At 36.8% G+C, this 12,149-nt stretch overlaps 1 protein-coding gene across 4 annotated transcripts in view; it reads right to left on the bottom strand.

Annotated features, from left to right (window-relative positions):
- Positions 1-12,149, bottom strand: part of HDAC9 (histone deacetylase 9) — an 824,368-nt gene that overhangs the window by 640,764 nt on the left and 171,455 nt on the right. The window contains exon 1 of one of the 4 annotated variants that reach the window (XM_016139433.2): positions 4,911-11,492. The exons of the other annotated variants lie outside the window; for them this stretch is intronic. Coding sequence (XP_015994919.2) covers positions 4,911-4,926 — 16 coding nt within the window. The 5' untranslated portion in view covers positions 4,927-11,492. Of the gene's footprint in view, positions 1-4,910; positions 11,493-12,149 lie in introns of those variants that run through there. 4 annotated transcript variants of the gene reach the window in all.

Genomic DNA, 12,149 nt, shown 5'->3' with positions numbered 1-12,149 from the left:
TTGACATTGGGAATACAAATGTGAAGAAAGTGCTGGTTTCGAGCAGTTTACACTTTAGGGAACATAGATTTAGGACAATATAAATAGTTTATCATTATTCCCCTGAATATTATACAGTCACATAAAAAAATAAGGAAATTTATAAAGATACTACCATTAGAAAACTAACAGGACTCTTAAATAGAATTAGTTTTCATGTATTTATTCAATTAGTCAATAGTAAAACTAATTAGTTAATGTCAAAATGCAATAACATTTTTAAAAACTTATTCTGCTGATTTACTGTATGACAGTGAGGTCCACGTTATCAAATCTCATGGGGTTTTTTTTGATAATTTATTAGCTTTTTATTTAGTATTGGATATAGATAATCACTTCTTTCTCCTGAACATTCTGTGTTTTCTCTATTCTCTGCTCATTATTTATCCATCTCCTTTATGATCACTTTTCCTGTACCTGTCTTCTAATTGTTGAAGTTTACCATGGTTATGTACTTTTCTCACTTCATACTGCCTCCCTAAGTGATCATGTCTAAATCCATACCACCAACATACCATCAATTGCCTACTTGACATACTCCTTTGAATGTTTCAACAGCATTTCAACCGAGATGTCTAAGCCTGTTCTTCCAATTTTCCCCATCTTTGTGTATGACATCTCCCTAGACCCAACTGCTCATGTCATAGGATCATAATTGACGTTCTTCACTCCCACCTTCAAATGCAATTCTTTCCCAAGTGTATTGATTATACGAGATCTCTCGGCTCTATTCACTACCCTTTTCCCCACTGACGCTACTTTGTTCAGGCTACCGCCATTTCTGGACTAGGTTACTATAAGAGTTTTCTGATCTGTTTCTGTCTACTCTTGCTCCTTGAGAATTTAGTCTCCACTTTGCAACTCATTTAAAAGTTGTATTCAGATCATGCAACTTCTTGTGTAAACTTTCAGTCACTTCTGATTGCACTTAGAACAGAATGCAACCTCCCTGGCCTACTAGGCCCTGCACGAGCTGGACTCTGCTGCTGATACCTCCAAGTAACTTTCCCCTTTTTACATGATTCAGCCCTGCTGGCCTTTATTCTCTTTCTCAGAGAAGCCAAACTCTTTACCACTTTGGCACATGCAGTTCCCTGTGACTACAGGGTTTTTCTGTGTCATTCAGGCTCATCTTAAAGTGAACCTCTCTTGAGAGAGACTTTTCCTGATTCCCCCAATTTCCAAATTATATATGGCATGCTATATAAATATTTAATATGTATCATCACATAATTCATACTACACCACTATGAGTTCAGTATCATTTTACAGGTAAGGAATTAAAGGTTTACAAAGGTTAATAAAATACCCCGGATCACAGAGTAACAGGATTGAACCATGGCTCTCTAATCTCAGAGCTTGAGCTGTTATCCACACACACACTGCCTTTCCCAATGTAGTTAGGACAATGAAGACAGAATAAGATAGAATATATTTTATAAACTACAGGTTACCTCACTTCATACAACTTTTTTTCATCCCCTAGTCTGTAAGTTTTGAGGGTAATTATTGACCTGTGGTTATCTAGGGCAGGTGATACTAAAAAATGACTAAATGGTTAAAAGAAAAAAAGAGAAAGAGAACTCACCTCAAGGAAAAATATGCTTTACTTAGTTAAGACTTTTAATAAAACAGCAGTGACAAGTGTTAAAGATTAGGGCAGAAAAAGGTAGATTTGGCTACATAAGGGCATTGATATTCAGTCACCCAGTAGAGGTAACCAAGCCCATTAGAAATGGCATTACTGCTCAAAGCAGGGGACCCCTGACAAGCTAAAAGGCACTTATCAACCTGTTTCTAACCATAAACATATGTGAAAATTTCCAACCTTAAATCTTACTTTATAAGTTGTGAATGATGTATTTTATGAGATAAAGACTTTACACACACACACACACACACACACACACACACACGCACGCACGCACAAAGAAGAAGAAAAGAAAAAGAAAGAAAGAAAAGAAAGAAGAAAGAAAAGAAAGAAAAAGAAAGAAAGAAGAAAAGAAGAGCGGTGGAATAATTCTGGAAAAAAAGTGGTTTGCAATTGCCAGTACTAAATAGCCTCTTTGCTTTCTCAAAGATTTAAGGATCCAAGGATTCTTTACAACAATGAGCCTTCCCACTGCACTTCCTCCCCCACTGGCAGCCTCAATTCCATTTAAACATCTCCTCCCTTCTCTGCAAAAAGATAGCAGTATTTCAAATCTCTTTCAATTTTTTTTATAAGTAAACTTGGCTGATCCTATCAAGATGACAAAAGTACTGTAGCCAATGAAGGAAAGATAAAGATGAAAGATTGCTGATCCTATCAGGTTGGCTGATAAGAGAAGTCAATCATTTATATCTGATGTTTTCATTTTTAGCTGGATATTCCAGAAAGTGCCACTTCTCAGTAAAGAAAAAAAATTTAAATGCATCATTACTCCATTGGAGGGGGAAAAAAAATTCTCCAAAGTTGTGAAATTAACTTCTCCCTTCATTCACACATTTGGTTCTATTTTTACAGTTGCACTAGAGATCTAAAAGAAAAAGCACTGAAAGTCAATTCCAGGTTTCTAAAATGTCTGACTGTGCATGTCCCAGTTCTTTTCAGCACCTCCTGGAAGATTCAGCCAATTTTCATTTCTGCAGCGTATCCGTGTTTATCATTTGTTTTACAACAGCACTGCATGTTCTTGAAAATTGACTTAGATGAATTTCACCCATCGTTTACAAAAACTCAAAAGAGACAAATGGTCTTAACAAACAAAATCTACCATTGAGGCCTAGTTAATTTACTAAAAAAGAATTTCTTTTTTTTATCCTCTCATTTCAAGATTTACTTCAATACTTACAGTGATAACTCTACCCCCAGCCTCCCCAGCCCTTGTATTTGTCAAGATTTATGATAAATTTCCACCTTATAATTAGGCATTATGAAAATTCACTGTGGAGAAAACTAGTGCTAAACAAAAGCTTTTCCATTCAGCTTGCTTTAAAGGAATATCGATGAATTTCTCGCTCAGTAAGGCTAAAGCAAAATCCTGGATACATTTTGAGTGCACATGTATGAATGAACTGATTTCCTATGGACAAATGCTCTAAGAAGTGTTTAAGTTAAAGAGACCTGGAACGAAATCCTAGCTATCTCTTATTAGCTTGGGTAATCAAAGTAAATTGCTTAATCTTTCCATGCCCCAGTTTCCCAATCTATAAAATGAAGATAATAACAGTAAGCATCACATAGGGATATTAGGATGATTAAATGAGAACATCATTCAGTATAGCTCCAGGCACATAGTAAATGCTCAGTAAATAGCAGCCATTAGTATTTTTTCTCAGTGTGATAGAGAAATAATAAACTAGAGAAGGTCTCACTTCCCCAGCTGCCATCGTCAGAATTTCACCATCTTTATTAGTAATAAAAAAATATATCAGGGCAACTTGCAACCCTGGAAGGCTGAGGCAAGCCAGGAGACTTTTGTCTCGGAGAAGAAGGGACAAGAAGAATGGACATGTGAGGCAGCCTTGAAGGCCCAAGAGCTTTGCCTAAACCCAACCACAACACATCCCTTGACAGGGATTAGAGGAGCCCATGACTCTTCCTCAAATCTACTCCTTGCTCTGTGGGATTAGACAAATTTCCACTCCCTCTTCCTCAAAGTCTTCCTCTGACACTATTTGTTGTTAGAGAGAGTTAACTCAGAACTGGTGGGGAAGAGGAGGAGCAGAGAGTTTCCAGGGACCCAGGAGCAAGTAAGAGATCTCCCTGCAGACATGTCCTACCTTTATATCACCAAATAAATAACCAAGAGAAAAATAATGGTCATTAGACAACCAAGCTTTCTGCTTAAGCACATCTCATCTCCATGATTATTCTAACAGTTTCAGCAAACAATTCTGGGGCTAACCTACTCTTCTATTCCCGGCAAGTGGTGAAGTCTTTACAGGCACAGTCTCATTGTCTCCTGTTCTCAGAAGATGAGTATCATTATTTTCATTTATGAGGCATAGAAAGGTTATGAAACTTTTACATGGACACTAGATTGCAATGGAATCAAAATCTGGCCCCAAATAGTCTGGCTCCAGAGTCCCTGGTCTTAACTACTCCCCTCTCCTCTCACTCCCACTGGTAAAACCACCATTAGTAGCTTGCTCCTGCTTTCTCAGACTCCTAATTGAATTTTCTGTGATAATATTTCCCTAAAACTTACATTACTGAACTGGAATGAGCCTTTGGGAGGTCCTAGGTCTCTTTCATTTAAAATTCACAATGGACACATTTCAAATCTTGTGATTTATCGAAAGAGAGGGAGGGCACCACGGAGATGTGAACAAACCAACAGGAGCCCTGAGGAGTTCGGGGCTCTGGAAGCTGTGTGATAGCTGCACCAGGGGACGTTGATTCTACTTCTGTTTGTGTTTGAGATTTTCCATAACACAAACCTGACAGTAAGAAGAATTTCAACCACCAAGATCAGGGAAGGTCTTAAACTGTTTCGGGATCCAGAGGGACGTTCCCGTTCAGTCAGTGCCTCTACTGATAATGCCTAAGTCTGGATTTCAAGAACTGAGAGTGTAGAAACTTATTTATCAGAAATTTGACTAATACAAGAATCCTCCCCTCCGATCCTCAGAATATCTTAGCCTTGTTTAACCGAAACAGTAAAGACAGCCCCAGAGTTGAATCTTTTTCTCACTTGAATGTGTTTTTGCTGTTGCTGGAGCTACTGCTACAGATGGGGAAAACCTTTGGCTTCCCTCCTCACAACCGATTTATCTTTCCACAGCCTGCAAATCACTAAAGACGATCTGCATAGTCAAACCTTAAAATCCCCACCCCCGATATCCTTTTCACAGTTCTCTTTAAAAATCAAAAGAAAGAAACTTACCCGTTCTGTTGTGCATTCCCTCTTTGCCAAAGTGTGCCGTGGTTTCGAAAACTAGCCCAGTCCTTCTGAACTTTACTGTATCCGTTATAATATTAAAGAGCCACAAGGAAGGGAAGTGGTTAGTCAACTTGCTAATTTTATCAGTCCCTCCCTCTGGTTAAATAGTACCTGATGCTACAGACACAAAGTCCGTTTTCCAGCTCACTTTCCTACTCCAGCACAACTTTATAAAAACAGCATAACTTGTGGGGAAAGAGAGTGACAATATCTAGTTCATAGGCATTAGACAGTTAATGAATGAAGATTTTATTACTATTAATAAGAAATCTAAGAGACTACAGAAACCAGCGATTCGACAAAATGAGGAGGAGGAAAGAGAATGTCAGCTGCATGCTCTAAGCAAACCCCGTCAGCAGGGTGGGAAGGGGAGTGATTTTTAATGCAATCAGAGGACGTGTGGGAAGTAGCTGGTGTTTCATTTGTTGATAAATTATTCTGCCCTGGAATGGAGCCAGTTTACCAGTTTGCCGGATATAGAGACTTCCACAACTTGGGGCCCTGGCTCAGATGAATCTCTTCCTCTGGAGTTTAGAAATTAAAACATAGGACAAAATAGTAGATATGTGCCTCTGGATAAGGGAAAAATACACATCCTCTGAAGAAGCTATGAACTGTTTTCTAGCTGTAAAGATATGTAATAAAGGAAAAGAAAACAGAGCTTAAGACAGATTTTAATGAAATTAAATACTTTTGAAATGGTGATACAACTGCAAAAGATGACAAAAACCCCAGAACCCTACATCATACGATTTTCTGAGCTACTTAAATGAACGGTATTTCAATTACATCTAGAATATTCATTTTGAAGTATACTTCGCACCATATCTAAGGATTATGGCATTGGAGAAAAGAAGGTCTGAAAACCAAATCATCAATGAAGGCTCATTAACCCTGTCCTCTGATTGGCTGAGAAAATGTCCCTTCAGAGCAATTTTTATATTTTTCACATGTGGTGATGGTGTTGCAAAATGAATTTGGTAAATGGAGGCAAGCTAAGGAAACTTGCAAGTCGCTACTGTCACTCTTAGTATCCCCTCTCTCAATATTACTCACCTAATAAAATAAAGGAAAAACTCTGGAGAGCTACTGAATTTATTCTCCATCTCTATAAGTTTGTTTTCTAATTAGAGCTAAGAAAATGCAGCATTCTGAAGTGAAATACAAGTGATGCCTAACTCTGAGATCCCACCCACAGTTCCTCTGAAGAGCAACTGCATAGATCTAAGCCCTCCAGGTGACATCTTTATAGTTGTCTGACTTTAAGGTGAGACAAAATACCTAAAAACGATACTTCACACCCTTGACCAAGTTGCTTTAATCCTTCACTCACACCATTAGCTTCTGTATCTTCAAGAAAGGAAGCAGGCAAGATACAGAGTTCCAGAACAGAAAGAAGGGAGGGAAAACTGAAAAAGAAAGGGAGAGAGCTGCCCTCACTCTCTCCTCTAAAACTCTATGCAGCCTCCCCAAATATTTACACTCATGACACCTCCTCAGCCCCTTCCAGAAGCCTTTCTCCCTCATCTAAACATACTGACCTGCCTCTCTCTGAAATCCTAGAGCATATTTCTTCATCCTCTAAGTCTAGCCATAACATACCTCTGCGTTGTCCGTCTTACTAGAAGACTGTCAGCCTCTTCAAGACTTATATGCGTCCTTGATGCTCACCTGGAATGTTAAGCTTATCAAACACAAAGCCCTCTTTTAAAACAAGTAATTTGCAGTGCCTTTTTTGCTAACCTAGAATGAAACTTTTGGATTCTAGACCCAATCTCCATGGCATATTTTTAAAAAATCAACAAAGTGCTCCCAGGCATGAGTAGTTAGTTACCCATTTAAGAATTCCTGCAATGGCTGCCCTGCTACCAATGAGTAAGAAGAAGCCAGACCTTATAAGAAGGAAAGGAAAGTGAAAGACTAGAGGGTTGAGAGAACATTAGAATAAAATCTGTTGTTGAAATACGAAACAATAAACCAGACTTACAGCACACGTTAAAATAAAAGGAAAATAACATTAACGTCAGTATAGATAACATACTAAGGCAAACTACAGACTACAGAAGTAAAGAAAACATGAAAAATGATTAATATTCTCCCATAGGAACTGAGAATTATCCCTAATTCATAAAAGATTTTGAGGAGTCTCAACTTTCCTTTTTCTCTGTGTTGAACAAGGAAACTACAAATGCACACTGATGGAGCTGTGTGTGTGTTGGTTATCCAGGCACCATGAGCTACGCTGTTGTCAATGACATATGACATGGTCCAAATGGTGAACAATTCACAGTAAAGCTTCTTAAAAGGAAACCTGAAATTATATGGTAGTCATAGTCCTAGAAAATTCACTGTATACTAAAGCTGAATAAAAACAGTTTTGATATGTGCAACAGATTTTGTTCCTGGGCTCAAATAATTATAAACAGGTGTTTTACCCAAATGAATATTGAAAGAGATATTTGAAAATGCAGGACACAAGAAAAAAAATTTTCAGGTGCAGCACTGTCCTCATTATGAGAACCTTCACATTTGTGAGGCCAGCCCACTAAATACCAGCAGGACCCTCTGAGCATTGTAGCGTCCTGAAAACATTCCCACAAATTTCCAACCCTTGCCTTAGGGCCAGCAGAGCCTTGAGGAAAAACACTACAGTGTACAAACTCAACTGCCCTCAGGACTCAGGCAGAAACATGAAGGAGGAAGGAGACCAGGGGACTTTGGCATTGAACGCAAAGCACAGGTTCAGCTACGACGGGCCACCATCGGCAGCCACAATAGGCTCCTGCCAACTGTGGTTAAGATTGTAAGCAGAGCAGAGCTTCCCATCTTCCAAAAAAAAGTAGACATCTGGAATTTTATGTGAAATTTTGTTTTCAAAAGATTGGCGAATACTTTTTGGACCATACCAAATTTGTCTTGAGGCTAACAAGATCTTTGCCCTAGGTGCTAGTTGCTTAAAAAACAAACACATTTATAAATACATAATGTCAAAAATATGATATTCAGTGTGACAAGCAGATGATCAAGTGCTATGATTCGATTTGGCAAAAATGATTATATATGGATTATATAGAATAGACTGACGTATTTGCCAACATATTAACAGGAATTCAGAACAGATGTATATTTTTTTCATTTTACTTTTCAGTATTTTCTAATTTTTCTAAATTGAACATAAAAGGTTTTACAGTATAAGTGATCAATAGAAAGTATATTTAGTTTCTGAAAATTAGAAGACAGTAGCTGTGAAAAGCCCCTTGAATATATTCGGAAAGGACCAAACAAATGAAACAAATGAAATTGAGCAAACAAATGAAATTTCTCTCAAATATGTGATTCTGTTCCATGTCAAGCACTGGCTAAAGACCAGATATAAAAATTAAGCTGCTATAAATCAGAATATGGATGTGCTCAAGTAATTGGATTTATTACCCTTATGTTCCAGATATATAGGTCATTGCCGTATGCCCTTTATTAGACAGTTAGAGCCCACACAGGCAGGATCTAAGACTGAATGCATGCCACAGAAAGCACTCAGACAATTGTGTGTCTATTGAAAAAGACCTAGGGCTTTAAAAGAGGTAAAAAATAAATTTTCCTCTGAGCTAAATAATAATAAAGTTAACTTTTAAAATGAAGATGCTTTAATAATTTAATTACTTTTTTCCTATTTATGAAATTAATTTTAGAAGCTGAGTCATGTTTGAATTCAATAAAATTATTTTATGAACTTCCTCTAAGGTTTAAGAAACACTTTATAAAATCTCTCTTCTTGTAATCCAGTTTTATACTTCAATCTGCTGAAGACTTGAACCACATTTTACTCCTATAAAAAGTTGTTTTTACCCAAATTAAGAATATTTAATTTGAAATGTTTCAAAGCTGATCGTCCTAGGCACGAAACATGACATCCCAGAAAAATAAGCTAACATCTTGAAAAATCATACACAATAAGACCATTTAAAATATACATGTATACACACTAAACTGAAATTACTACTGATTTTTTTTTGAAATTTATAAAAAGTACCAACAGACTGTGTAGAAAAGAACTTTTAGAATCACAGTAATTAGTGTGGAAACGATGATATAATCTCGTTAGGTCGTATGGTCCTAGTGCTTACTTTCAAAAGAAAGTCACTCCTTCTCCAATCTTAAACTATATGCTGACTAGAGCCTGAGTCCTTAAAAATGTTTTCAAGTTTAGTCATTTCGATTTTGCAGAACGAGTTTATACAGTTTGTGAACTAAATCATTCCTTTCAGTTATATCTTTCAATTTTGATGACAAAAGCAGATGTTTGCAGGTTTGAAAGTTGCTAGTTTGACATTGCTGGGGAACCCAAGGTAAACAACAAAATTACCAACTGCCTGGCATAAAGGGAGATATGAAAGTCTCATAAGCGTAGTATCACGCAGCACATCTTTCTAAGCAAGTATCCCAAATGCAGTCTTGACAATGTTTTAAGCATTTGATTAATCACGCTGCTAACGTGATTGTTTTTAGCCAAGATCTTGCTTATTGACATAAATTCAAATAAATTTTTTAAAACTGCTATTGCGATAAAACTTATATAGTATTTGCTAAAGAAAAAAGAGAGAGAGACCATTCTGTGTGTGTGTGTGTGTGTGTGTGTGTGTGAACATAACACTGTATTTGACTTCACTAGTAAGCAAATAAATGCAAATTATGAAAGATTAACATCTTTGCCATCAATTGATGCTAACATATGATGATGACAGTATAAAATGTGGAAAACACTCTCCTATACTACTGATAGAAGTATAAAATGGTACACTTTTCCTGGAAGAAATATTGTCGTGGTGAATCAAGAATCTTTTAAAAAGTTCACACTCTTTGAGAGTGACCCTATTTCCAGGAAATGTTTCGAAAAGAAAAAAAAATTGAAGGAATTTGGATGGTGATTTACATAAATGAAAGTCCATCACGCTGTTATTTTAAAATGTTGTTGAACGCCTGCAAATTGATTATGTGTCCAATATAAAGGGAATAATAGAAGAAATTATGGCATAATTATATGATGAATTATAACCTATAAATCATGATATTGGAAATATTTGATGACATTAAAAATGTTTATAATATAACTTTAAGTAAGGAGAAAAGATACAAACACATGTATGTTTTATTAGCTACATCTTGGAACATAAACACACTGCACTCACCACTTACACCCTCAAACCTCATACATAAAATATATCTACAAACAGGAACTTCTCAACATCATCAATAAGTTCTTGGAAACTTTGACTTTAAGCCAATTTTACCATATGCTGATTAATATAAACAAGGTTTAAGTACCTACTGCATATTTCTGGTCACAAAAACATCACCAAACTTCTAAATAAAAACTCAAAACGTCTCTAATATTAAACATTGAAACAGATGTGAGTTATACATACCTTTAAGGAAAATGAATAAAAACAAGTAAAAGAATCCTTTTCCAACCCGCTTATTCCAGTTCAGGGTTGCTGGTGGCCAGAGCATCTCTGGGCAGCTCAGGGCACAAGGTGGGACTCGCCCTGGACAGGACACCCTTCCACACCCAAACTCACTCAGACTGGGACCGTGTAGACCCGTCAATTAATGTACACAGCTTTGGGAGATGGGAGGAAACCAGAGTACCTGGAGAAAACCCACGCAGGTATGCGGAGATCCTACAAACTCCCCACAGACAGTGGCCCCAGCAGGAAATCAATTTTTTTTTTTCTCCTCAACGTTAGGACAAAACAGCTTTAAACAAAACAACATTATTTGAGGATTATTGTATTCAATAGAAAACGGACTAAAAGAAAAGCCTAAAATGTGAAGAGTGGTTACTTCGGAATGGTATGATTATAGATAAATTTTATATTCTTCTTTAACTTTTTCTTTTTGACCAGGTTTTCTACTTTGAACATTAGCGGAGGGAAAAAGTACTTCATAAATCTGAAGACATCAAAATATTTTGCAGTACTTTTTGTGAGTGCCAGAATCTTCTCATGTAGCAGAGGGCCCTTCACTTGGTCTTTTGGCTCAAGGAATTTTATTTCATTGCTACTTTGGCTTTGTGGATTTTTAATTTTACTCCTGATAAAGTGAAGGCTGCCTGGCAGCATAGATGATTTAGGGTAAAATCAACCTCACGTTAAAGTAGGAAAGATTGGCAGCTGCATCTTAGTTACTCCACAAAGAGATTCGATCACAGCAGTCCCTTCTTATCCACAGGGATTCATTCTGAGATTCCCCAATGGATGCCTGAAAGCATAGGTAGAAACAAACCCTATGTATACTATGTTTTTATTCTATACAAACATACCTATGATGACGTTTAATTTGTAAATTAGGCATAGTAAGAGATTAACAACTGGCAATAAAAGAGAACAATTACAAAAATATACTGTAACAAAAATTATGTGGATGTGGTCTCTCTCTTAAAATATCTTAATTGTCCTGTACTCACCCTTCTTGTGATGATAAGAGATGATAAAATGCCTTATTAAGTCAAGAACTTTCACGTTTTCACTTAAAGGAAGCACTTTATGACTTCTCTTTGGCATGTCTGAATTGCCAGCATCACTACTCTGGTGCTTTGGGGCCATTATTAAGTAAAATAAAGGTGACTTGAATACAACTACTGGGATACTGTGACAGCAGATCTGATAACCAAGAGGGCAACTCGGTGACTAAGGGGCGAGGAGCATACACAGCATGGAGACACTGTACAAAGGGATGATTCGCATTCCAGGTAGGACAGAGAGAGCACAAAGGCATGAGATTTCATCACTTAGAATGGCGTGCAATTTAAAACTTATGATCTGTTTAGTTCTGGATTTTTCCACTAAATACTTTCAAACCGTGGTTGATTGCGTGTAACTGAAACAGTGGAAAGTGAAACTGTGTATAAAGGGGAAATACTGTATTCTTAAAAAATGGATTGTTAAAATCCACATCCAATTTTTTAAAAATAAATAGGTAAATTTTTACCTGGGACAAGAGTTACATTGAGTATTGGATTTAAGTCAAGTGGAGCAGAAGGAAATTTATCTTTGTTTACTCTCCATAATATCAGACACTTGAGAATTTTAACTCATTTAATTATCACAATAATCCTGAGGGTTAAGTTTTCTTGCATCTGCTTTACAGATGAGGAGACTAATTTACCCGAAGATTAGGTAAATG

The sequence above is a fragment of the Rousettus aegyptiacus genome, unplaced genomic scaffold, assembly GCF_014176215.1.
Source record: "Rousettus aegyptiacus isolate mRouAeg1 unplaced genomic scaffold, mRouAeg1.p scaffold_m13_p_13, whole genome shotgun sequence".
NCBI lineage: Eukaryota > Metazoa > Chordata > Mammalia > Chiroptera > Pteropodidae > Rousettus > Rousettus aegyptiacus.
Note: the sequence above shows the minus strand (reverse complement) of the source record. Positions and strands in the feature narration are given on the sequence as shown.